Source organism: Lutra lutra, chromosome 1 (assembly GCF_902655055.1).
Source record: "Lutra lutra chromosome 1, mLutLut1.2, whole genome shotgun sequence".
NCBI lineage: Eukaryota > Metazoa > Chordata > Mammalia > Carnivora > Mustelidae > Lutra > Lutra lutra.
The window spans coordinates 216154011-216180756 of NC_062278.1; the positions used below are offsets into that span (position 1 = coordinate 216154011).

General features: G+C 50.6%; 1 protein-coding gene across 4 annotated transcripts in view; it reads left to right on the forward strand.

Moving 5' to 3' along the window:
- The window catches only part of DNMT1 (DNA methyltransferase 1), a 44653-nt gene that overhangs the window by 13319 nt on the left and 4588 nt on the right, over nt 1-26746 (forward strand). For 3 of the 4 annotated variants that reach the window (XM_047703117.1, XM_047703086.1, XM_047703097.1), the window contains exons 7-33: nt 1437-1471; nt 1848-1932; nt 4209-4243; nt 5272-5356; nt 7061-7095; nt 7812-7893; nt 10674-10708; nt 11033-11078; nt 11173-11253; nt 11323-11432; nt 14421-14539; nt 14817-14909; nt 15708-15859; nt 16021-16208; nt 16313-16496; nt 18115-18212; nt 18423-18570; nt 19882-19997; nt 20177-20381; nt 20460-20593; nt 21549-21722; nt 23375-23596; nt 24406-24598; nt 25331-25415; nt 25593-25721; nt 25869-26151; nt 26368-26509. In XM_047703117.1, the coding sequence (XP_047559073.1) occupies nt 1437-1471; nt 1848-1932; nt 4209-4243; nt 5272-5356; nt 7061-7095; nt 7812-7893; nt 10674-10708; nt 11033-11078; nt 11173-11253; nt 11323-11432; nt 14421-14539; nt 14817-14909; nt 15708-15859; nt 16021-16208; nt 16313-16496; nt 18115-18212; nt 18423-18570; nt 19882-19997; nt 20177-20381; nt 20460-20593; nt 21549-21722; nt 23375-23596; nt 24406-24598; nt 25331-25415; nt 25593-25721; nt 25869-26151; nt 26368-26509 (3294 nt within the window). Of the gene's footprint in view, nt 1-1436; nt 1472-1847; nt 1933-4208; nt 4244-5271; nt 5357-7060; nt 7096-7811; nt 7894-10673; nt 10717-11031; nt 11079-11172; nt 11254-11322; nt 11433-14420; nt 14540-14816; nt 14910-15707; nt 15860-16020; nt 16209-16312; nt 16497-18114; nt 18213-18422; nt 18571-19881; nt 19998-20176; nt 20382-20459; nt 20594-21548; nt 21723-23374; nt 23597-24405; nt 24599-25330; nt 25416-25592; nt 25722-25868; nt 26152-26367; nt 26510-26746 lie in introns of those variants that run through there. The other variant, XM_047703108.1, reaches the window with a different exon arrangement.

The following is a 26746-nucleotide window of genomic DNA, read 5'->3' on the forward strand; positions in this document are numbered from 1 at the left end:
AACTGAGGCACAGAGGGAACCACTAGTCAGTGGATAAGCCTCTTGTCTCCTAGGAAAAACAAACAGGCAGAAGCAGGCTGGCTCTTATCCTATCAATAGCTTGTTCCCACATGCATTCGTTTTAGAGTGGTTTTTCGCACCCTAACTTTTTGGAAGGCTTACATAGCCTTCTCATCTGGCCTCTTAAACGGGTATTTCAGTTTCTGAGTTTGTGTAAGGCCTGGAGGCCTTGTGGGTGAGACACTTGTAAAAGTACCATCTGTTCCACTAGTCTAGAGGAAGGCTTCATGTACCAAACAGTGGTATCAGATGGCGTTGGTCACGTAACTTATCATACAGAGATAATCTCACTTTAGTCAGTTTAAAGTTTTGAAAATTTACTGTGTTTTAAAACCAATGCATTACGTGCATTTAGTAAAACTAAGTAGTACAAAAGGATGTTTTGGTGCATAGATCTCCCTTCTCCCTGAACTTTGGGGGCTGGCGGTAGGATTTATCAGTTTCTTCTATGTTGATTGAGAGAGAGAATATTTTCGTGAACTAGTGTACTGTCTGCGTCCGGGTTTGCTGGAGAAGCAACCAACAGACTGTGCGCATGTAGAAAATGAATCTTAAGAAATCGGCTCATGGGTTTAAGGCTGGCAGTTGTGAAACACGCGGGACAGGCCAACAGGCTGGAGACTCTGGGAGGAGTGGATGTCGCTCAAGTCTGCAGGTAGCCTGGAGGCAGGATTTTCCATAGATACAGATACAGATTTCTTTCATATGAGTTTCAAATAATGGATTACAGTGAGGTTCTGGGCAACTTACCCAACTTTCTCCGATGGGTACCTGTCCTATAACTAACACAGCAGCAAAACCAGGAACTGACATTGGTGCAATTAGACTTCACCAGTTCTCGCTTATGTGTATATACTCACATGTGTCGATTATCGTTGTAACCTCCACCTCAAACCAGGTACAGATCTGTTTTATCACAATAATTTCATCCCGTTTAAATACATATAGTTCTCCTGGAGATGGCAAATAGTGTGAACTTAGGGAAATGGGGCACTGGGGTATTATCTGAGAAGAGCCGGTGTCTGGTTGAGGTTGTCATTCTTACTTGTTGATGTGAATCTCAGATTACTTTTTTTTTTTTCTCTAATGCTAAAGGATTCCTGACGGGAGGTGAAGGATCTTTGATTCTTTTACATACCCTCACTAGACCAGCTGGTACACAGACATGTGCTGGGCCGACTCCTGGCCCTCTTCTTTGCTTTGAGGGAGTGGGGACATCACTACCAGACCGATGGTTGCCCAGATCTTTCCCCCCAACCCAGATCCTCTGCCCTGTTTAACTGTATCAGATGTATTGAACTCTTTCTCACCCATGCTTTTCATTTTGATCTTCTTTGAAATGAATATTTGTGTCCTCTTCCCTTCTCTCCACACAGGAGGAAAAGAGACGGAGAGTTACATCCAGAGAACAGTAAGAATAATTAATACATCTTTTCTGTACAATGTGCAATCTTCATTACTGAAATGACTTTTCTGAAGAGTTTTAAGGAGCTTTATTGTGAGTTGCCATGGCGACTATAGATGGCTTAAGAATGCGGAATTTGGGGTCAGATTATTAACCTTCAATTCATGTAGAATTCTCATTGCAAAGAATGAATTGAGGGCAACTGGCTGTTGTCAGAGCCAGATTTAAAGGTCCTATTAAATATTAAAGTAGTATGTGCCTTTTGAGGTTCTGGGATGAAGATTGCTTCCTTGGGTAGGAAGAGAAGGACTGGATGACAACTGCTTGCAGGGGAGGAGTTTGGGAGAGTCACCCTTGGGGTCTGTGCTACTTTGCTTGACAGAGTTGCTAGACCGCTCCCTGCAGAAGAACCGGAAAGAGTAAAACCTGGAACACACATGGAAGAAGAGGAAGAAAGAGATGAAAAAGTAAAGCCTGGTCCCATCCAAGTTTGTCGATTGTACTTTTTAATCTTTGAGTTCCCATTTGGTTTTAGGAAGGGGATCGGGGGAGTGGGGAGCCTGTAGGAACAAAATGACTTTCTCTAATCAAAATGACCTTGACTTTAGCCAAAATGTGTTTCAAACTCCCCTTTTCTGTGGTTCTCTACCTGGACGGGGGGTTATGTGGCTGTGGGGATAAGCACACCAGTGTTAGGCTTGAGGCTCAGCTAGACCTTGTGCTCACGCCTCAGTTACAGAACTTTGGTCCCTGCCCTTGTCCATCTGCCTCCCTCACTCACTAAGTCTTTGCGGAATTCTCATTCTCAAACACCTGTGGTGCTAGAATTCTGTGGCAGCATCCAGATATAAAGTTGCACCCCCCCCCAAGATTTTATTTATTTTAGAGAGGTGAGTTGGGGGAAGGGCAGAAGGAGAGGGAGGGAGAGAATCTCTCAAGCAGATTCTGCGCTGAGCATGGAGCCTGATGTGGGGCTTGAACCCAGGACTCTGAGCTCATGACCTGAACCCAAACGGAGTTGGACGTTCGACTGATTGGGCCCCCCTTTAAGTTGTATACTTATTTAACTATTTGAGAGAGAGAAGGTGCGAGAGAACATAAGCCGGGGGAGTGACAGAAGGAGAGGGAGAAGCAGGCTCCCGGCTGAGCTGAGTAGGCAGTCTAATGTGGGGCTTGATCCCAGGACCCCAGGATCATGACCTGAGCTGAAGGCAGACACCGAAGCAACTGAGCTACTGGGCACCGCTTAGTTGTATTCTTAACTGAGATAAGGCCAGATTCCCCCCAGGTCTTCCTCAGACCTCCCATTTCTTTGTAAAATCAGATCTTAAGGTTCTGTGAAATAGAGATGTGCCACCTGAACCCCCTCGGGGAGGGGATAGGAAAGGGACTAGGGGTTTGATACCAGAAGCCTTACCATTGGATAGTACTTCTTGTGTGACATATTGCTAACCAGCAGTCACAGGTGGTGGAGCGACCTCAGGTCCTGATTTGTGTCCTGTGAAGATATCGGCTAGAAGTTCCTTACAGGGGGCTCCTGGGTGGCTCAGCGGGTTAAGCCTCTGCCTTCAGCTCAGGTCATGATCTCAGGGTCCTGGGATCGAGCCCCGCATCCGGGTCTCTGCTCAGCAGGGAGCCTGCTTCCGCACTCCCCCCTGCCTCTCTGTCTCCTTATGATCTCTTTCTCTCTCTGTCAAATAAATAAATTTTTAAAAAAAGTTTCTAAACAAACTGGGAGGGTTACTGGTGTGACTGGGAATCTCTTAAAGGATGGGCATGTTTTATTGCTCTAGTGGGGGAGCAGCTGAGATGTATGGTAATTCTCGAGCCACTTGGTCCTTAACGCTCGCCTTTAATTGATCACCTTTCCTACCCTGATACTGGTGAAAACTAGACGGCAGTTATGGTTAGAGCACTCCAAGCTCATCTGAGCACAGGCCGTTCCAGGGGGCTTTCTTGACCACCCTCCGAAGGAGCTTTGGGCAGGATTGAGGTTCCTTAGCTGTGGTCGGGCTCCCAGGATGTTGTCTTGTAGTAGAGCTTCTGCAATATGTTTCTTCTCAACATCACCAGCCCTTGTGGTCTCTTCACAAAATGTGGAGTTTGAGGCCAAGCACACCTCGATGTTTTCCAGAGAGATGTGTTGAGCTCTTTAAAGTCGGGTGCAAACCGACGTGCTGTCAGGGTTTGAGGTAGAACGCTTGCCGAGTAAGCCATCCTGCTTCCTGCCGCTATTATGGTTCCTGTTCTGATAGCTAGCTGTCTGTGAGGTTGTCCACTTCCAAATGACGGGTGATAGAGGGGTTTGGGGGTAAAATACTTGGATTATAGAACTCTTAGATCCTGCCACTTCTGTCCACCTACCACACCAGAATTAAATGTGCTGTCTTGAAGACAGTCTTTACTCCCACCAGCTAGACTATAGGATCGGTTTAGGTTTATTTCCACAGAACACTTACAGAAAGATCAGGGTGGGACACCTGGGTGGCTCAGTTATTTAAGCATCCGACTCTTGGACTGAGCTCAGGTCGTGATCTTGGGGTGCTGGGATCGAGCCCCCGTGTCGGGCTCTGCACTCAGCCCAGGGTCTGCTGGAGACTCTCTCCATTTCCCTCTGCTCCTCCTCTGCTTGCTTGCTTCTGCACGTGTGTTCCCAAATAAAATCTTGAAAAAGATCAGGTCGAAGTGAAGGAAAATCAACTCGTTTTTTTCTCTCCCCTCTTCCTCCCCTTCCCTCCCCCAGGAAGAAAAGCGGCTCAGAAGTCAAGCCAAAGAACCGTAAGTATGCCTAACATGCCTTTGCACTTTCTGCTGCGAACTTAGTTGCTGAAATAAGCACTCTGGTAGAGAGCTGGCCGGACAGGGCATTAGGTGTGTCAGTTATACGTGTGTGTGGCTGGTTGTGCTTGTGGGAGGTCAGCCCACCGTGGTGAACGCAGGGCTCCGTTGCTCTCAGCTGATCATGACCCCGGCCCCTTCCTCCTGGCAGTCCTGCAGCAATCGCTTGTCAGGGGGCGGTAAAGGGCACTGGACGAACAGCTGTGTTCCTCCGGGCAGCTGTTCAAGACACTGTAGCAGACTCTTGCTAAAGCCCAGTGGCTTCACACAGCATTATTTAGCTTACGAGTCTGCATCTTGGTGACTGTCAGCTGCTCTTGGCCAGAGGTGGTGGGGGTGATGGGGATGATCTGCCTCTGCTCCAGGACGTGGCCAGCTGGGGTGCGCTTTCGTGGTGGTGCCAGAGCGTGAGGGCAGAGGTGAAAAGCACCTCAAGCCTCTGTTGACGTCGAGTTGGCTGAAGTAAATGTTGAGGCTAGGCCTTTTTCTCGGGGTGGGCGGAACAGCCAAACGGGGCAGCAGGGCCCTGCAGCCAAGGTACTGTGCGGAGAGCCGGCTTCCCGTGGTTGCGGGGCGGGCTGCACACCAGACTGGCCCTTGTGAACCCCTCCGGGGTGACCTCAGGCCCAGACACTTGCCTTCTTCCACTGCAGGCAGAGTTCCCATCAGGTTGCAGGAAATCACTGGAGTCCTATTGGGGTGGGGTGGGGGGTTTGTTTTTGTTTCAAGCTACTGCTGTATGTCAGCAACATCTGTATGAAATGCTGATGGCATTTCTAAAGACCCCAAGTTCTGAAGTAATAAATGCCTTCAGGTTTCCTGCAGGGAAAGCTTGCCCTTCAGCCGGGAAAGGCAACCCATGCTCTAAGTCGTGGGGGGAGGCTGTGTCTAGTCATCGCGGGGGCTGCTTGCAATGGCGTCAGGCTCCCTGAGCTGACCGGCGTGTACGTATTCCATTTGTGTGACAGAACACCTAAACCGAAGCCTAAGGAGGAGCCAGACAGAGAAGGGAGCGCGGGGGCGCAGGCTGAAATGAATGAAGGAGACGAGAAGGTAAAGACTGAATTGTGGTTTCTTAAATGTCACTTTTTATCTATTCCCATGTGGTTGGGACACATGGGGTGGGACAGGGCTCTGGGTCCAACTCCTGTCCTACCTACCCATGGGGCGACTCTGGGAAGATTACCTTATGCCCCTGGTGGGGATTGATGGTTATCATTGCACGTCAGTGAACGTACAGTTGTCTGTTTACCCGTCACAGTGGGTGGGGCCTGTGTGCGCCTCGCCAAAGGGGTGTGCGTCGGCTTCTCCAGCTCCTCCGTGAGAAGGCTTGACCTGTGTCCCCTCAGACACATCGGCCACAGCTGTGCTGCTTTGCTGGCTTCCTGAGTTCTCAGTCTAGGTCTCCCCATCCTGCCAGCCCCCCCATTTCAGCTATGTAAACACATTTAAACTCTAAAACATAATGTGTGGAGCAGGGCTGGGCCTTCATGAAAATACAGGCTGGCGAGGTCAGCTGCAGGGCGGTCCTGCTACCTGAGCTCCAGGGGAGGGGTACTCCTGCCCGGGGAGCCGCAGCACCGGGCTCTCCAGCCCTTCAGGCAGTGTGCTCGCTTCTAAGAGAAGCTGAACTAGGACAATCCCAGGATTGTCTCTGTCATGATTTTTTGTTAGTTCGTTTGTCTGTTGAGATTAAACAGTGGAGACAGGTCACAGACTTGCTGGGTCATGAACTTCCTTCCAACCTGGCTGGCACTAGGCATCCATTCTCATTCTGTGGCCTTTGACCCTTTTGGTGCCACCTCCAGCTTGCTCTACCATCTTCTTGTCTCTCACCTTTTCTGCCCAGATACCGGTTATCTTACTAAAGGTGCTTGCCCAGAATCCCTTTCCAGGCCCTCTGGAGAGACCTTTGGGATGGTGTCGGAACACCCAGTCCTTGCGGACAGAAAGTGACAGGAGCTTTTGCCTCATGGTAGAAAGGGATGGAGAGAACACACATGTGACTCTTTCTAATATTGTTAGCTTTTCTGTTTTAATAAATCTACTAATAGAGTTGTTACTCTATGAAAATGAGCTCAATAAATTTATCAGCAGTATTTTTTGTACATAAGATCAGAAGGTGCTAGATTGTATATAACAAGGAGTTGGTGACTGCTGGGAATTCTTTTATTGATTTTCCATACTGGATTGCTAAGTTTTGTCCTGGTTTTTTTCCTGCTGTTCCATTGCTGTCCGTATGACCTCTTCACTTCTGACCAAATGAGAGATCGAACTACAGGCATTTTTTACAACATACTCTAAATGGCTATAATATTCCCTTTTACAATGAGCTTTCCTGGGACTGGGTTGGCTAATGATGGCCCAAATCTGGCCTATGTTCCTTTTTACAAAGTTCTGTTGGAACAGAGCCGTGCCTTTTCACTTCTGTATTGTCTCTGGTTGCTTTTATGCTATAATGACGGGGCTGAGTAGTTGCAACACAGACCGTGTGGCTTACAAAATCTAAAAATGTTTGTTTTCTGGCTCTTGTTAGAAACTCTTTGCCAACTCCTGGTCCACTCTTGTTTGGAGGGGGTAGGGAATGGAGTTAAAAATTAGAAGTTTCGACTCTACCCTGTATATCCTTCTAGACTTTCCTGTTCTCCAGTTCCACAGTGCTGCGGTTGTTAACTGATACTTTCAGTTTGGTCTTGCTCTTTTCTCAGAAACTAACTTTTCCCCTCTTTCTCTCTCCTCCCTGCTTCACCCTCTTAGGATGAAAAGAGACCCAGAAGTCAACCCAAAGATCTGTAAGTGGTTGGAATGCTTGTGCCTTTGTGCTGTGCTTTGTGAAATTTTCGTTCCTGAAATTATCGTTCTAGAGATCTGTGATGATGTAGCGGTTTACAGGGAGCTGATGATACTCTTGGAATATTGGATCCTTTCAGGCAGGGTTGGATAAGAAATTACCCTGGGCCTCTTCCTTACCCCTTACCCTCTGCCACTTGGGTAGCCGTCCCAGCCCTGCACAATCTCATGCGTCTCTTAGCTCCCAGCACTTCTCATGTGGCCCAAATTGGGGCCACAGGGGGCTTCTGGGGGCCTTCTCTTAGGGTTACTACAACTTATCAATGCTCCTTTTAAAGCCACCATCAACCATCACAAGGGGCTTTCTTCATTGGATGGGAAGAAAGAATCTGTTGCCCAGATATATTCTAAATATTTTGCTTCTCAATAGGGAGGCATTAATTTTTTTTTTTTTTTTTTAAGATTTTATTTGAGAGTGAGAATGAGAGAGAGAGAGAACACAAGTTGGGGGGAGGGCAGAGGGAGAAGCAGGCTCCCTGCTGAGCAGAGAGCCCGGTGCAGAGCTGGGTCCTAAGACCCTGGGATCATGACCTGAGCCGAAGGCAGACACTTAACTAGGACTGAACCACCCAGGAGCCCCAAATTTGTTACTTTCTATATGAGTTGGCAATATGGTTATTCTGAGCAAATATTTGGCATATATTTCTTTACCTAATAGAGCTGCCAAACGGAGACCTGAAGAGAAAGAACCTGAAAGAGTAAAACCACAAGTTTCTGAGGAAAAAGATGAGGATGAAAAGGTAAGCTCTTGTTTTTCAATCCTGCTGTGTTTCCTACATCCCAAAGTGTTTTTTTTTTTTTAAGATTTTATTTATTTATTTCACAGACAGAGATCACAAGTAGGCAGAGAGGCAGGCAGAGAGAAAGAGGAGGAAGCAGGCTCCCTGCTGAGCAGAGAGCCCAACGTAGGGCTTGATCCCAGGACCCTGGGATCATGACCTGAGCCCAAGGCAGAGGCTTTAACCCACTGAGCCACCCAGGTGCCCCAGATTTTTTTTTTTTTTTTAAAGATTTTATTTATTTTTTTGACAGACGGAGATCACAAGTAGACAGAGAGGCAGGCAGAGAGAGAGGAAGGGAAACAGGCTCTGCGCTGAGCAGAGAGCCCGATGCGGGGCTCGATCCCAGGACCCTGGGATCGTGACCTGAGCTGAAGGCAGAGGCTTTAACCCACTGAGCCACCCAGGTGCCTTTTTTTTTTTTTTAAGATAACTTTTTATTATGAAGGCGTTCATGCATACCCCCAAAGTAGGCAGAATAGGGTAGCGACCCCTTGCCTTCTCATCCACCTGCAACAGCTCTCAGCTCCGGTCTTGTGTTTCTGTCCGTCCCTCCCCATTCTCCCATCCTCCCTCGCCCCTGGGTGATAATGAACAAATCCCAGATGTGTTACTAAAATACTTACAGAAGAACTACCTGTAAGAGGAAAGGATTCTTCTTAAATATCACCACAAGACCACCATTAGCATAATGTCCAGGTCTAGTCTGTTCAAATTTCCCTGCCTATAAAACTATAAAAACAGTGGAGACTGGGGTGCCTGGGTGGCTCAGTGGGTTAAAGCCTCTGCCTTGGGCTCGGGTCATAATCCCAGGGTCCTGGGATCGAGCCCCGCATTGGGCTCTCTGCTTGGCGGGGAACCTGCTTCCCCCTCTCTCTCTGCCTGCCCCACTGCCTACTTGTGATCTCTCTCTCTCTCTCTCTCTCTGTCAAATAAATAAATAAAATCTTTAAAAACAAACAAACAAACACTGAATCGGGACCCAAACAAGGTCTGTCCGGTGAATTTGGTTGACATTTGTCCTGGCTCATCCAGAGTTGTGCCCCTTCCTCTTGCAGTTTATGGAGGGAACTGGCTTGCCTGTAGGGTTTCTCGGTTTGGGTTTTTGTCGTTTGCACCCCCCATGTGTGTTAAGCATCTCTCTCCAGTCCTCTGTCTCCTACAGGCTGAGGGGTAGGTCTGGAGACTTACTGAGAAGCGGGTCTTTTGTTTCCATTGGACAGCCGAGGTGGTGCCAGGCACTTCCTGTTGCATCACACCAGAAGGCACAGTTGTCTGTTTATGGTTTTAAGAGTGATCACTGGGCCGAAGGGTTGTCACCTGACCCATCCTTCATAAAGTCCCTCTCAGCTTTTCACGGAGGTTTTTAGCAGTTACTGCATAAGTCTGTTTTATCGCTGGGAGTTGCAGAGTGGTGATAGTCCAGTTTTCTCATTCCTTCATTTACCCCAAATAATTCTAGAAGTAGGTTTTCCCTTTCTCTATGGCAGCCCAAGCAGACTCCTATAATATCATAGTCTGGGTGGTTTAAACAACAGATGTTTATTGTCAAAGTTCTGGAGACTCAAAGTCCAAGATCAAATGCCAACGGGGTTAGTTTCTGGTGAGGCCTTTCTTCCTGGCTTGCCGACAGCTGCCTTCTCACTGTGCCCTCACAGGCTCTTCCCTGTGCAAATGTGGAGGGAGAGCGGGAGCCTGCTGTTTCTTACAAGGACACAGTCCTGTTGGATTAGGACCCAACCTTGTGACCACCCTTACGACCTTGGTCACCTCCCACCTCCTTAAAAGCCTCCTCCAAATACAGCCACATTCTGGGTTAGGGCTTCAACGTGAAATTTGAGGGGGACTTAATTCATTCCATAGCACCCCTCATCAGTTGCTGACTTACGAGGTACTGCTTGTATAAGAAAGCTAAACATTTTTTAACATTTTTAAATTTTTATTTTTTAAAGATTTTGGGACAGCCAGCATAAGGTGGGGAGCCAGGAGGTGCGGGAAGGGGCAGGGCTTAATTCCAGGACCTGAGATCACAGCCTGAGCCAAAGGTAGACACTTAACTAACTGAACCACCCAGGCGCCCCTAAACTTTTGTGTGTGTGTATGTGTGTGTGTGTGTTTTAAAGTGGTCTCTGTTGGGCACCTGGGTGGCTCAGTTGGTTAAGCGTCTGCCCTTGGCTCAGGTCATGATCTCAGGGTTCTGGGATCAAGCCCTGCATCGGGCTCCCTGCTCAGTGGGGAGCCTGCTTCCCCCTCTCCTGCTCCCTGTGCTTGTGTGCACTTGCTTGCACGTCTGCACACACTCTGTGTCAAATAGAATTTTTTTTTTTAAGATTTTACAGATATAAGATGTGACCGAGAGAAACACAGCAAGAGAGGGAACACAAGTGGGGGAATGGGAGAGGAAGGAGGAGGGAGCCCGATGCGGGGCTCAATCTGAGTATCCCGGGATCTTGGAACCCTGAGTGCCAGCTGAGCTGAAGGCAGACGCTCAACGACTGAGCCACCCAGGCGCCCCTCAAATAAAATCTTTAAAAAAAAAAAAAAAAGGCTTTCATTATGGGAATTTTGAATATAAGACTTTACACACGGCAGATGGTTGGGGCCTCACAGGTCCTTTGACTGCCTTCCTCTCTGCCTCTGACCAGGTTTTGTGATAAACATGTATGTAAAATTCTGAAGCATTATTCAGATGGAAAATACTTTGTTGTATCCTTCACTCCTCTTTTGTTCTCTCTGTTTAGGAAGAGAAGAGACGCAAAACTACATCCAAAGAACCGTAAGAACTTGTTTTTGTCTTGGTTAAAGCAGGTCTTATTAAAATTCTTGTTCTAGAAGGAAAGATAAAGAGGCTTTTAGTGAATTGCGAGAGCAGCCGTAGCTTAGCTTTGTGTCTGATTGGCTCTGTGAGCTCAGGACCCGAGCCCTGCCAGTCTGCTGAGGCAGCTGCCCTCTGGGTGGGAAGGGTGGGGAGGGGACCCAGCACCTTGCCACGAGGCAGCAGCGATGCTGGTGCTGTTGGTAGATAAGGTGTGGCTTTGGTAGATTCTCACATGTTCTGAAAGGATTTTAAAAACCAAACCATCTTGTGCTTTATTCTCAGAATGGAGAAGAAAATGGCCCGAGTCAAAACAGTAGTGTCCTCCAAGGTAAACCTGCAGCCAGGGGTAACACCGGTGCTCCAGTGGCGGCGGGGTTGCCCAGCGCCCACCCTCTGAGCACTGTTTGTGTCCCTGCCCCCAGACCAACCCTCTGCGGTGCGTGCAGTGTGGACAGTACCTGGACGACGCGGATCTGAAGTACGAGCAGCACCCTCCCGACGCGGTAAGTTCCAGCTCCGCCCCGCCGTCCCGGCCGGCCTCTGCCGCTGCCTAACGGCGTGCTGTCTCGCAGGTGGACGAGCCACAGCTGCTGACCAGCGAGAAGCTCTCCATCTTCGATGCCAACGAGTCTGGCTTTGAGAGCTACGAGGCTCTTCCCCAGCACAAACTGACCTGCTTCAGGTAACCAACGCGCGCTTCCACTCCATAGCAAAACAGCGCTTCTCCAACGATGCCGAACTTAAGGTCCCCGTGAAGTTGTCTGTTTTTGTGTATTTCCCCCCTTCCCCCATCCTAGTGAAGTTTAACACCTAACCTGTAACATTTCCTAAGTTGCTAAGACTTCATGGGTAAGAGCCACAAAGATGGCAGGAGTGTGGTAGGGTTGCTGTGTACTGATCTCGGTGTTAGGGATGGAGCTGTGCAGGTCCCTGCTTTCGTGGGGGCAGAAACAACGTCCTCCCTGTCAGGTAGTGACAGCTACGGCAGATGGGAAAGGCACGGCGAGCAGAGGGGGTGGGAGAAAAGAACATGTGTGGAATGGCGGGTACATGACTTGAGCAGAGCCCTTAGTGAGCTGGAGTACGAGCCGAGGGGATGGCTGGGAAGGACACCCCCGCCTCCGCACATGGACGGCACAGCGCGTGCGACTGCGAGGTGGACTCCTATTAGCTGTTGACGACGCTGTCCTGAGGCTGCTGTGGTGGGAGTTGAGGGAACCAGGGGTCAGGGAGGGTGCTAGATCCTGCAGGGCTTTGCAGACTGTGGCAGTGACCCCCGAGTTTTCTGCGTGAGGGTGTTGGCATCTGGACTGCGCCTTTGGCAAGGTTCAGACAAACCTTTGAAGATGCGGAGTCTCCGTGTTCAGCGCCCTGTGTTCCATTCGGCCCCTTCTCGCTGCAGCTACCGTGAGGCTGTGCTTTGTTTGTGGGAAATGGCTTGACTCCAGGACTAGCCCAGGATTTCTTTCCGGCCATGGCAGGTGCTTTTCCCCTTCCTGTGGGGTGCGGGGGGTGGAGGGTGGCCTCCGTCACACCTCATGCAAGCCTCAGATGGGCATCACTTCCATGACACCTGTGAGCCCGAGCCAGTTAGGGGTTCTCTTGCCCTCAGACAGGATCCCCAGTATGTTTCTTCTGCAGTACATTCCTTGCTTCCTGTGGTCGGTGGTCGGCTGTATCTTCCTCTCCAACATGATCAGGATCCTGATCTGTGTCAGGATGCTGTCCGTCTACCTGTGATCTCTAGGCCTGGCCCTCGCCTCGGCCACGGAAGCGTGCTGTGTTGAAACCGCCGACGTTCATGCCCTCGTGTGTCCCTGTTGCATCTCCGCAGACCGGGTTTGGGGAGCCAGGGCTTCTGTAGTCAGGAGTGTCAGAGCTTGGGGGCTTTTGGCTGCCCCCTGGAGAGGGTTCTGGTGCAGACTCCTTCCTGCATGGCGGGGAGGTGGCACTAAAGACATACTTCTCAGGGATAATGTGCTCTTTAACCTCAGGCCATTGGAGTCAGACTGCCTGGGGTATTGAGGGACTCTGGTGACCTCTGGTACTTGGGCTAAAAGTGGCAAATGGATGCAAGTCCAGGGCAGGGTCTGCACTATGAACTAGTGGGTCCTGCCCCTGCCTGGAACTTAGAACTTCTCCCTGATATCACCTCTATCAGGAGAACCCATGAGTGGCTCAGTTGGTTAAGCGGCTGCCTTCAGTTCAGGTTATGATCCCAGAGTCCTGGGATCAAGCCCCACACTGGGCTCCTGATTTGGTGGAGAGGCTGCTTCTCTGCCTGCTGCTCCCCCTGCTTGTGCTGTCTCTCACTCTCTCACTCTATCTCAAATAAATTTTTTTTTTTTAAGATTTTATTATTTATTTGACAGAGAGAGAGATCACAAGTAGGCAGAGAGGCAGGCAGAGAGAGAGAGGGGGAAGCAGACTCCCCACCAAGCGGAGAGCTGGATGTGGGGCTCGATCCCAGGACCCTGGGATCATGACCTGAGCTGAAGGCAGAGGATTTAACCCACTGAGCCACCCAGGCGCCCCTCAAATAAAATTTTTAATTAAAAAAAAAAAGAGGTCTCATGGAAAGCTTGTCTGGCTGGGTACTATTTCCTCCTCTTCTGTAGGTCCATGGTGTCCTGCTCTCCCTTGATATGTGTCCACGCATCCCACTGGGCTGTAAGTCCAGAGAGCAGAGCTATGACTCATGTCTGTCTGTCATGCCTGCCATGTAGTAGCGGAGTTCAGCTCAAGGTGTTCATGTTTTCATTTCTTAAGTTCTATGAGGTTTCACGATGAGGGTTTCTGGCCTCCAAGGGCTACGCTCCGGGATCGTGGTGGAGGGTGGTTCTCCCCAGCGCTGCAGATGGCATGTGGCCTGCCTGGGCCTTTGAGGAACAAGATATACCTCTGGGGCAGAAAGTAGTCGCTGAGGCCAGCATGAGCAGAAAGACCCACCCCGCCCCCCCCACACCCTGATTTCATGTTCTTCTGAAGTTTGACATTTGGGTGACAGGACCGTGGATGCTTTGAAGCTTGAGATTTAACCATCTGAGTGAGCCGAAGTCTGTCCTTCCCATATCTTTGTACTACTTTTATGCTGTTAATGTAGTATGCTGTATTACACTTTTACACTTTTTTTTTTTTTTTTTTTTTTTGGAGGTGAAACTCCTGTAGCACTGACCACGTATAAATACTGTGAACGGGTAAATGCGGACAGAGTGGGGAGTTGCCAGGGCAGGGAGGGAATAGGAAGTAGTGTCTGCTTACCGGAGATGAGCTTCTCTCTGGGGCAGTGAAGAGCATTTTGGAGCTAATGGAAGCAAGTGTTGCACGACCTTGAGTGGAACAAGCCCTAGACGTTAGCAATATGCCAAGGGAAGACGGAGTTACTCCTCCCCTACGAGGTTTCCTGTCCTCCCGCTGTAAGACTCCCTGATCTGGTGTCACCCCTGTAGACACGTAGGCCTGCAGGCGTCAAGGTCCTCTTGATGCACAGGTGGGAGAGTCCGGTAGAACAGTTGGGGTGAGGACACTGTGGCGATCTAGTGTTCTGGCAACCAGAAAGGTAGGAGCCTAGGACTTGCGCCTGGTCCCATCACCTCGGGTCTGCACGGAACTCTGTATGGCCACCTGCCTTCTCCAGCGGGCTGGTAACGGCTCTCTGTTGCCTGTCTAGCGTGTACTGCAAGCGCGGTCACCTGTGCCCGATCGACACCGGCCTCATCGAGAAGAACGTTGAACTCTTCTTCTCCGGTTACGCGAAGCCAATATATGATGATGACCCATCTCTCGAAGGTGAGTGGAGCGCTCCGGGTTCTGTGTGGGACTGAGGTCTGAAAAATGAAGCTCGCCTCCAAAGCAGTGCTCAGCTGGCGCTCCGCCCTCTTCAAGTTGGGACCTGGGACCGTGCTGCGGACCGCTGTCAGCACAGCCCGCTGGCCCTGGGGACTCCCCGCTTTGCCTGTCAAGAGCAGTCAGCTCGGGGGCGCTCGGTGCCACTGGCCCTTCTGGGGTTTGATGGGAGTCCTGACTCTTAGTTCATTTTCAGGAAACTTTCTTTTTTTTCTCTTAGGTGGTGTTAATGGCAAAAATCTTGGCCCCATAAACGAATGGTGGATCACTGGCTTTGACGGGGGCGAAAAGGCGCTCATTGGCTTCAGCACTTGTAAGTATGTGGCTGCTTGGGGACTATAACGGGATCTGAAGGGGCCTTCATTCCAGCCCTCCCTGGGGCTCGCCTGGGCTCTGGTGGGTTGCCTCAGGCTCACGGGAACAGCAGCTGACTAACTTGTGACTGTGTGGGAACAAGGTCGGGTTCCAACAGAATGACTTTTCCAGCTGGCTCTGGAATTGACCCTCCAGTTAGCTGAAAGAACAGGTCCTATCCCTTTAGCTCAAACCCAGACTGAATTCCAAAATCAAAGATGAGCCGAAATAAGGCCACTTGGCCAGTCTCCTATTCTCTAGATGTCTTTAAGATTTTATTTAAGGAATCTCTACACCCAAGGTGGGGTTTGAATTCATAACCTTGAGATGGAGTTGTGTGCTCTCCCAAGTGAGCCAGCCGGGCGCCCCCATTCCCTGGCTGTCTCAGACCACTTCTGAACGAGTTGACTCTGAATGTACTTTGCATTTTGGTGACTTTTGCATAGGGAACGACTTAGACTGTTCCAGAGTCCTCACAGACTCATCCCTACTCTTTGGCTGTCATAGTTGCCATTAGGTTCAAACCGCCTTTTCTTTTTTTTTTTTTAAGATTTTATTTATTTATTTGACAGAAAGAGATCACAAGTAGGCAGAAGGAGAGAGGAAGGGAAGCAGGCTCCTTGCTGAGCAGAGAGCCCTATGCGGGGCTCGATCCCAGGACCCTGGGATCATGACCTGAGCCGAAGGCAGAGGCTTTAACCCACTGAGCCACCCAGGCGCCCCTCAAACCACTTTTTAAAATTTCCACTTACTGCAGCTTTTGCCGAGTACATTCTGATGGACCCCAACCCCGAGTACGCGCCGCTGTTCAGTGTGATGCAGGAGAAGATCTACATAAGTAAGATTGTGGTCGAGTTCCTGCAGGGTAACCCAGACTCCACCTATGAAGACTTGATCAACAAGATTGAGGTGAGAGGCTCAGGGTCTTCGTGACCTGGGCTGCTTGCCTGTTTATGGGCTGCGTGGCGTTTGCTCGAAAATCTTCACATCTAAGATGAGAAACTGTCTTTCGGTTTCATGAGAACAGTTTCGCTTAAGCCTAAGAGAAACTTCTGATGTTTTTCTTAAAGACCACTGTTCCTCCTTCTGTGCTCAACCTGAATCGATTCACAGAGGACTCTCTCCTTCGACACGCCCAGTTTGTGGTAGAACAAGTAGAGAGTTACGATGAGGCTGGGGACAGTGACGAGCAGCCCATCTTTCTGACCCCTTGCATGAGAGACCTGATCAAGTTGGCTGGGGTCACCCTTGGGAAAAGGTAAGGATGTGGCAGGAATAAAACTGAAGACACGAGACCAGCGAAGGTACAGTGTCCTGGGCACTTCTTCCCAGCCCCTAACACGATGGAAACTTCTGTTGCAGGCGAGCTGAAAGACGTCGGACCATTGGGCATTCTGCCAAAGAGAAGGACAAAGGTCCCACTAAAGCCACCACGACCAAGCTGGTCTACCAGATCTTCGACACTTTCTTCGCAGAGCAAATCGAAAAGGACGACAAAGAGGACAAGGAGAATGCCTTCAAGCGCCGGCGGTGCGGCGTCTGTGAGGTAATCTTACGCGGGCTGTGCTGCCTGAGTGATCGGGAGCCTGAGACTCTCCCTGCTCGGACGTCACCCCTAAGCCAGAGTCAGTTATCTGGGGGGGATTGCTTGCCCCACGGGACACACACATTGACCGAACAGCTGTGGAAAGAGGGGTGCTTGGGCACTTTGCTGCGAACGCCACTGTCACCGAAGAGGCTGGCCTCCCGGTGGCATTGTTCTGTCTGGGTCACACTGGGTGTGACAGGTGCACACTGGGTGCAGAGGGAGGGATTACCCCACACAGAGGCGCTGCCGCTTCTGATGGGGAGGAAACCCCCCCCCCCGTTCCCCGCCGGGAGCCTTCCTTGTCTCCCAGTGTAACTTTCTCAGGGAAGTGGAGACTCCGTCCAAAGTAGATTTGAGGCCTTTTAAGAGCCCTCTCTGCTGTGAATTCTTACATCTGCCTCACTCAGGAGTTGGGGGTTAATCTCTCGGGTCACGTGGAGAGGCGGTGTTTTGGTGTCCACTGTGGGTATCCCTTGTCTTCCTGTCCTTCGCAGACACTGCATTTGGGGAGAGGGTTGTGTGTATTTTTGATTTGAGGGGTTGGTTTTCTTTCTTACCAATCAAAGTTCTGTGACAACCCTGCATTGAGTGGTCTGTTGGTGCCATTTTCCCGATAGCATTTGCTCCCTGAGTTTGTCACAGTTCGGTAATTCTTACAGTATTTCACACTTACTAATCATATGTGTGGTGACCTATGACCAGTGATTGTAGTTTGCTGAAAGCTCAGATGATAGTTAGTTAGCATATATTTAGCAGTAAAGAATTTTTTAAAAATATACTTCCTTTTATCTTTTTTTTTTTTTAAGACCTAAAGCTAGTTAATAACACATTTAAAAGACCACACCGTAGCGTAAACATAACTTCCGTCTGCATTGGGAAACCAGAAACTTTATTCGGCTCATGTTACCGTGGTGGCCTGGAGTTGGGGTCCGCCTGTGTTTGACTTATTTTGAACAAACACTCATGCGAAATGCCACAGCTGCCTTTAGAACCTGTGTTCATGCTGTCTGCTGGACTGCGCGCTCCTTTTGGTTTCACAGGAACTCACATGTCCTTACCATTCTTTCGGTTTTACTTTTTCATCTAGCGCACGTACGTGCAACGCGCCTTAAATACACACGGCTGGTGTCTGCACCTGTTCCGTGTTGATGCGGTTCAGTCTAGTTGACTCACTTGGATTATTAAATGGCATTTTGTTATATGAATCTCCCAGCATTATCCCTGTTACAATGCTGTGGCAGTGTCCCTGAGTGAGGTTTCTTGTGACCGTTTCTATGTAGAAGCAGAATTGCCGGGGTGTGGGTTATGTTTCACTTCGGTCTAGAAAACTCCAGGGTGGTGATGCTGGCTTACCCTTTGAGCATTGCTTTCTCTGCACTTGTCCCAACACATGTCCTGCTTTTTAAATTTGCTCGCCTGGAGGGGAAGAATGGGATCTTGCTCTGGACTTCCTTCTCATACTTAACCTAATGAGGCTAAATACAATTTCTTAAAATTGTAATTCACCAAAGAAAAAAAAAAAAAGGTTGCCAATAGTTACTAATGGCCATTTCATTCACTTCTTAAAAATTTTTAGGTTTGTCAGCAGCCCGAATGTGGACAGTGTAAAGCCTGTAAAGATATGGTTAAGTTTGGTGGTAGCGGACGGAGCAAACAGGCTTGCCAAGAGAGGAGGTAGGTTTGGCTGACACTGCTCTTGTGGCAGAGGAAAATGCCAGTCGATAGCGAGTGAGCTTGGCCCAGAACAGGTGGGCCAGGGTATCCGGAGCAGGCAGCTTTCCCTTATCTAGCGTTGTCACCAGGCCTGTCCCCTTTATCTGACTACAAAAGCCCCAGTAGGTTTCACTTATAAAGGAGATTTGCTTATAACGAGTGACTTTACAGGTGCCCCAACATGGCCATGAAGGAGGCAGATGACGATGAAGAGGTCGATGATAATATTCCAGAGATGCCATCACCCAAAAAAATGCATCAGGGGAAGAAAAAGAAACAAAACAAGAACCGGATCTCTTGGGTTGGAGATGCTGTCAAGGTAATCCTGGAGATGACGGTCTTATTGTCACAGCTCTGAGAAAGTAGTCGCCCTGTGTGTCACTGCCACACCCCTTCAGCAGCCTGAGTCCTGGAGCAGAGAAACCTGCTCATTTGCCCCCGAGAGGAGCGGGGCCAGTGGGAGAGGCCAGGGCCCTTGGCCATGCACCAGAAATGGTCTTTTGGGGTTTTTTTGTTTTTGTTTGCTTGTGTGCCCCAAACTCTGTTTTCCTAACATTTCAAAGTGGGCATTTGACACTGTCCTGGAGTGTCAGGCTGGTTCTCCATCAAAGCTTGTTTCAAAGAGAGCCACCGCTGCCCCCTCTGGCCTGGGTGTGGGTGTTTTGGAGACACTAGCAGATTGCCTCCCTGTCGTTCTGTGATTGTCTAAGGCACAACTTTTTTTTTTTTTTTTTTTTTTTTTTTTTTTTTTTTTTTAAGATTTTATTTATTTATTTGACAGACAGAGATCACAAGTAGGCAGAGAGGCAGGCAGAGAGAGAGGGGGGACGCAGGCTTGCTGCTGAGCAGAGAGCCTGATGCAGGGCTCTATCCCAGGACCCTGAGATCATGACCTGAGCTGAAGGCAGAGGCTTAACCCACTGAGCCACCCAGGTTCCCCTAAGGCACAACTTTTACCAAAGCTGGAGAGGTTCCCTTTCCTTTAGCATTGCTTCCTTGATGTCTGTAAGCCAAAGATCTGGTATGTGGCGTGAGGCCTTCCCCTGCCCGACGCTGCTGTAAGCCTGGGTGCGGCTAAGCCTCTGTCCTGTGTGCTGATCCTCCCTCCAGGATAGGAAAGGGGCACGTACTGTCCAGTGGGCGGAGAGCTGGAGGGAGGTTGGGGCCTTGGAGGCTTCCTGAGGAGGCAGCACCTGAGCGGAGACCCTGAAGGTTGGCAAGGAACCAGCCTCACAAAGATGTGGGGGAGAGGCAGGGCGGGGGCCCTGAGTTGGAAACTAGCTTTCCTGGTGGGAGAAGTAGGTCCTCGTGGCGGGCAGGAGTTGGGGGCAGGGTGTGGCCTTAGGACCTTGGCACGAGGAGCTGGGACCGGTGCCGTTTACAGTCAAATGCTGGTATCTGCTTTGCTGCCAGCACCGAAGGGCAGGGCTGATGAGGGAACGAGTGCTCTTTGCGCAGACTTCTAGCTAAGGGAGGCAGATGTTTTCTGTAGTAACCGGGTCGGTAGAGCCTCGTGACTTAACAAAATTGTTAGAAATTAGGCTTTTATGCAAAGTAATAGGAACAGGTAGGTCAAGCCGAGACTGACCTTCAGACCCATCCTCACCTGAAATGAAGCTCTCGTTTTCAGACTGATGGGAAGAAGAGTTACTTTAAGAAGGTGTGCATCGACTCAGAAACCCTGGAAGTGGGGGACTGTGTCTCTGTTATTCCAGATGACTCCTCAAAACCGCTGTATTTGGCAAGGTTTGTGCCTTTTCCTTTGCTTGACTTCAGCACACGTTCTTAGACCACTAGCAGATGCTCATGTTCGGAGAGCAGCGGCGGCTCTTTGCTAGGCTAATTGCAAAAAGAAAACACAAGTTGCCCTAAGTGGATTCACTCCGGATTTGCCGGTCAAGTGCGTGCCTTTCTTCGGGCTCCAGGGTCACTGCGCTGTGGGAGGACAGCAGCAACGGGCAGATGTTCCATGCCCATTGGTTCTGCGCCGGGACAGACACGGTCCTCGGAGCCACGTCGGACCCCTTGGAGCTGTTCCTGGTGGACGAATGTGAGGACATGCAGCTTTCGTATATCCACAGCAAGGTGAAGGTCGTCTATAAAGCTCCATCGGAGAACTGGGCCTTGGAGGTGAGTGCCCAGCGCCCCTCGCGTGCCCTTCTCTCTCTGCGTGGGGTCGTGGCTGACACCAGGTCCTTGTGCTCAAAGGGAGGCATGGATCCCGAGGCCATGATAGCGGAGGATGACGGAAAGACCTACTTCTACCAGCTGTGGTATGATCAAGACTACGCCAGATTCGAGTCCCCTCCGAAAACCCAGCCGACGGAGGAGAACAAGTACAAGTGAGTGCTGGCCCGGCCGGCGGTGCTCCAGGGCCTGTGCGGCTCTACACGGCCCTCCGACTCTCATGCGTGCTGCTGTCTGCCGGGCTTCCTTTTCCCCACCAACCGAAGACGGCCTGACTTGGTCACAGTTGCTTTAAGTGTGTGGACGGACTGGGCGCGGAGTTCCCTTCATGAGAGGCTCTCCCGTCCAGGAGCAGAATGTGTGCTTCTGTGCGCTTTTCGGCGTCTGTGCTACAGACCTTGCACGTTTTCTTGTGTTTCTTAGAGGTTTTCTTCCGTGAGTGCTCCCTTTGATGCTGCTTTATTCTACCTGGTGACTAACTGCTCTTAGGGAGGCTTGCTTTTTAAGATTTTCTCCAGATGTTCAGCGCCCCACACCTTCCTTTGTGGCTTCCGTGCCTCACTTGCTGGGACGCAGCGTGGCTCCGGCGCCTCTCAGAGGCCGAGAGGGCCGCCTTGCACGCTTCTGGTGTTTCTCCCGTCAGCCTGCCGCTCCCTTGTGACTTGATCTCCAATGAGGGCCATTTCTAGCTCTCCTTTATGGGCTTATGGACGAGAAATAATGTTGAATTTTACCAGCTAGCTTTTCAGCCAGTAGAGAACGGTCTGAGACTCCTTTGACTTGAGCTCTGACCAAACCACTCTGCGTTCTTGCTTGTGGTATACTCTCTCCTGTACTCTACTTTCTGTGTGTCTTAGGGGTTTGGTTTGGTTTGGTTTTGCCTTTTTTATATCAACTACTCAAAAGTGGAATTGACTTGTCAGTTTCTTGTGTTATATCTTGGGTCCCAAATAAGTGTTTTCAAAGCGTGAACATAAACTACAGGAAAGCTATTTCCTGCAAATATTTGCAATATTTTCTGTTGGTCTTCAGAGTCTCTGGGCCTCTGGCTGCTCGTGCAGCCGCTGCTCAGCAGCTCAGGGCCTTTGTTTCTGTCCTTTGCTGCTTCAGGTTCTGTGTAAGCTGTGCCCGTCTGGCTGAAATGAGGCAGAAAGAAATTCCCAGGGTCCTAGAACAGCTTGAGGACCTGGACACCCGGGTTCTCTACAGCTCGGCCACCAAGAACGGCATCCAGTATCGAGTGGGTGATGGCGTGTACCTCCTCCCCGAGGCCTTCACGTTCAAGTGAGTGCCCGCTTTGCCCAGGGCAGGGCCTTGAGCTCTGGACCAGCACAGGGTTCGCTTCGCGATGTCCCCCAGCCTGGACCCTGAGGACTAGCTGCTGCCTAAACTGTCACTGTAGTATCTGTGGTGACCAGCCACGGCCAGCCCTCCAGAGCAGAGTGAAGCTATAAGCCTGATGGAAGCCCAAGGATGCACCGGCTAAGGGGGCGCTGGTGCGCGTGTTGGGGAGATGAGACCATCTCCTCTCAGGCCCTGTCGGTCCCATGGGAGGATGGTCTCGCCCACCGAGCTCTTAGGATGAAGTGAGTTGAACAGAAAGCACTTAGCCCAGTGCCTGGCCTAGAGTAAGATTGAACAAACAGGAGTTGCAAGCCCACTGACCAGAAAGGAGCAAGACCTCTTTCTGAGTCGGGGTTGGGGCTCTTCGGTGACAAATAAAGCCGAGGAATTTCCACACTTGATCCAGTCTTTGTTCTAAGAATTAGCACATGGTTGCGTTGACAACCAGCACTTCCCGAGCTTCTCTGTTTCCCGACTTGCAGTGGCATTTCCCTAAAGTCCCAGTTGGAACCCAGTCCTCACCCCTCCATTCAGTTACTCTGAATTACAGAGCACAGGGCAGGGGCCTTCCAGCCTTGTGCAGTTGGCACCTGGATCCCCCTTCAGCCCCGCTGTCCGTGGTGCGGAGGGGAGGGTGTCTGAGGTGCTGTGTGTCCTGGTGCTGTCTGCACAGGTGCTTGGGGGCGCCCCTGGAGCCTGTCCAACTAAGGGGGCCTGGTGGGAAAGCACGGCAGCTTCCTTCCTGAATGGCAGCCTTGACAGCGTGCAGCCAGATCAGATGGTCAGTACCTCGGCAGCCAGGCCGCATCCGGCTTGCCCAGACTGCGAGTCTCTGCCTCGTGCCTTTTGCAGCCTCACTGCTCGGTCAGCACCTCAGTCGGCAGAGCATAGGTTATGCCTTGGGAACAAGCCCATAGACGGGAGGTTTCCTTCTTGCCTGCGCTGTGTCCATCATAGTTCAGCAGGGCACTTGGCCAGTTGGGTCACTCGGAGCTGAGCTGGTGGAACCACTACCTTCTCAGAGTTGCCGGTCTGAGCCAAGGGGAAGCACCCCAGAGGCTCTCCTGGCAATTAACTGTTCCCACCCAGAAGTACCTGTATGTCCTTTCTCACACTCATTGAGCAGGATGAGTCACATGCCAGGAAGCGCGGTCCTGCTGTGTGGCCGGGAGCTGGGCAGACTGCGACAGTGTCAGTAGCTATTATAGCGAGCAGTGCACAGATGGAGAAGACTCGGTTTATTTTATTTTTTAAAGATTTCATTTATTTGACAGCCGCACAAGCAGGTGAGGTGGGGCGGGTGGCGGGGAGAAGTAGGTTCTCCGCTGAGCAGGGAGCCTGATGTGGGGCTTGATCCCAGGACCCTGGGATCATTACCTGAGCCGAAGGCAGATGCCCAGGCGCCCCGAGAATGCTCATTTTAAACTATATGGGTGAGATTTAATCGTTCTCTAAGTCTCGGGGCACTTAGCTGCATTAGTTTCTAAGGTGTTCAAGCTAAGTAGTAGTTGTTACTGGCTGGTGAGGAAGGCCGAGGTCATTGCTTTTTGTGGTCTCACGTTCAGTTACGCGTAATGTTTGCTTCTCCGCAGCATCAAGCTGTCCAGTCCCATCAAACGCCCGCGGAAGGAGCCTGTGGACGAAGATCTGTATCCAGAACACTACCGGAAGTACTCGGATTACATCAAAGGCAGTAACCTGGATGCTCCTGAGCCATATCGAATTGGCCGAATAAAAGAAATCTTCTGTATCAAGAAGAGCAACGGCAGGCCCAACGAGACTGACATCAAGATCAGAATCAACAAATTTTATAGGTCAGTGAAGGCCTCTGCTCTTCCGGGAGGCAGCAGTCTTTCTAGAAGTCTGAAATGGGGTCGTAACAGTGGTATTTTAAGACCTTGGTAAAGGCAGCTGTTTCTCGAAGTGTTTCTGATTATTTATCTAGTGGGTGATAACAGTGACTTAATTCTATTTCATAGCCTTGCTTTAGACCTTTGTTTTAAAGTGACAGAGTTCTCTGCCCCAAATCCTTACGCAGAAGTCAAGTGTGTGACAAAGTCAGGGATGGATTGTCTGGATTCTGCCCCCTCCCATGTCCCCTCCCCATTCTGTCCTCCTGTTCTTCCCAGGTGCCCCTTCCTGTTTCTGGGGTTCCCTCTGTCCTTTTCCCAAGTTCTTGGCTTCACTTAGTCTGCTTCTGGGATCCTAGTAACTCGTAGTGGTTAGGAGCTAACCTGAAAATAATCAGAGATGGGTATAAGGTTGTTTCACTTAACTAATGTATATCAAAGACTTTTTAAAGTCTTTGTAATAATCATTTATATTAGCAGAAAAGAAACGAGAAGTCTGGCTAGGATAAGCAAGAGAAGAAAGCTCTAGATGCTTAATGGACAACGGGCAGCTCTTGTCCATGGTAAAGGAGCCAGCAAATCATTCCCTGAGCTCATGGCAAGGCATCACACTCAGTTGGTCGTGCCAATGAAGGGGGATAGAACTCAAGCTGAACTAACGGGGTTGTGGTCTTTACCTGTTGGTTTTCTGAGCACCCCCAGAAATGTGCCGTTTAATTCTTTGTTAGTTAACAGCGAGAGAGAATTGTTAACCAAGACGCTTCCATTTTCAGGCCAGAGAACACCCACAAGTCTACCCCAGCAAGCTACCATGCAGACATCAACCTGCTTTACTGGAGCGATGAGGAGGTGGTCGTGGACTTCAAGGCCGTGCAGGGCCGCTGTACCGTGGAGTACGGGGAGGACCTGCCTGGGGGCCTCCAGGACTTCTCTGCAGGGGGGCCGGACCGCTTCTACTTCCTTGAGGTGGTACCCTGCACTGGCTGGAGGGAGGGGCTTCAGGTCAAAGTCCCAGCCCCCAAGAAAGTCGTGGAATTGCTCAGAGTATATGTGCAGTATTCGAGTTCTTCTGGAACTTACACTTCTTTGAGCCAGAAGTAACGTTTGAGAGTCCTTATGCATCTACAGTGCATTTGGAGACTAGTAGGTGGCCTGTGCTAGCCCTATCGGTGCCTTAATGTGAGCTAGGGAAAGGTGCCCCTTTGCCTGGCAGACTCAGTCCTGCCTCTCAGTCCCTTCATTCAGGCATCTGTGGCCAGGTGAGGTGTATACGGCTGAGCACTGGTGACCGAGAAGGGATCTGGGAGTCTGTCAATGAAGCTAATCGCTTTTGAGCTGTTTGAGCGTGCCTTTTCCTGCATTAGGTCATCTGAAGTTGGTCCACGCCTGTCTCCCTCAGGTGGCCCTGTGGGAGGCCCCGTTGTCACTTTGCCTATTTTTAGAATGAGTAGGCCAGGTACTTAGAATAGCAGGAGTTCCAGTGTTGGCCCCATAAAATGTTTGTATCGTAGAACTCCCCTCCCCCTGCCCCTGCTTCCAGCATAATAAAATCGAAGTATTCTTATTGATGGCTAATTGCTTGTGGCCGTAATTAGGGAGAAATTAAGTGGATCTTTATCAGATTAACTTAAATTCTCTTTGTTAGAAAAGGGACCAGTGTATTTCTCTGCCAGACTGTTGTGGTTTTTTCCTTCTTAGGCCTATAATGCGAAGAACAAAAGCTTTGAAGATCCTCCAAACCATGCCCGCAGCCCTGGAAATAAAGGGAAAGGGAAGGGTAAAGGTACGTCATTATTCCACACGGATCTCGAGTCTGTCTTACGTAATTCGGGAACTTATGAGTCCTTTGGTATGAAAACACAGCTTCTGCTGTTAGCTTGTTCTTTGCTGTGAATTCAAAATGAGGGTTTAAGGAGAGCAGGTTAGGGCTCTGACCTAACTTGTGGCCTGTCTCTTCCAGGGAAGGGCAGGGCAAAGTCTCAGACATGTGAGCCGAGTGAGCCTGAGACCGAAATTAAACTGCCAAAGCTTCGGACCTTGGATGTGTTTTCCGGCTGCGGGGGCTTGTCAGAAGGCTTCCACCAAGCAGGTACGCACCGTGAGAGTCTGTTTGTGCAACTAGTCAAACTGGATGAGGCAGGTTCTACCCGGAAGACGTTTCTGGCTCCGGTCACAGTTCTGCCTCCAGTGTGATTCGAGGGGATGCTTCGCACACCTTTGTCCTTGTATGTCCCAGGCATCTCGGAAACACTGTGGGCCATCGAGATGTGGGACCCTGCGGCCCAGGCATTTCGGCTCAACAATCCCGGGTCCACGGTGTTCACGGAGGACTGCAACGTACTGCTGAAGCTGGTCATGGCCGGGGAGGCGACCAACTCCCGGGGTCAGAAGCTGCCTCAGAAGGGAGACGTGGAGATGCTGTGCGGTGGGCCGCCTTGTCAAGGGTTTAGTGGCATGAACCGCTTCAACTCTCGGACCTACTCCAAGTTCAAGAACTCCCTGGTGGTTTCCTTTCTCAGGTAAACAGAGTAGAAGCCCCTGTGGTCAGGGCTGCCTGAGGGTGGCTAGCGTGCCTGCTGCAGGCCGCGCGGGCGAGGCGCCCAGCCTCTGCCTCCAGAGAGCTGGTGGCTGGCTTCTCGGCAGAGAGACTTGAGTCAGCGGGTGTAGCTTCTGGTAGAGGGGTTCTTCATTTGGTGCGTGTGGATGACCCCCGTGGTCTCTGCCGCCTCCCACAGCTACTGTGACTACTACCGGCCTCGCTACTTCCTGCTGGAGAACGTGCGGAACTTCGTCTCCTTCAAGCGCTCCATGGTCCTGAAGCTCACTCTCCGCTGCCTGGTCCGCATGGGCTACCAGTGCACCTTCGGCGTGCTGCAGGTGGGTGGCCAGGGTGGGGCAGCACACGGGGTCCCGGGCGGCGGCAGATGGTTTCTAACAAAAGCAGAGTTGAACGGGACAGGCCTGTAACACAGTGAGTGCCAGTGAGGTGGTGGCTGGGACACGGATCTGGCACTCCAGGAAGTCCACTTCCCTCTTATGGCCTCGAGAGTCGTGTCCTCTGGTGCCCGTGGCGGGGGCCGAGTGTCTCCAGCCCCTTTCCCTTGAGAGGGAAGG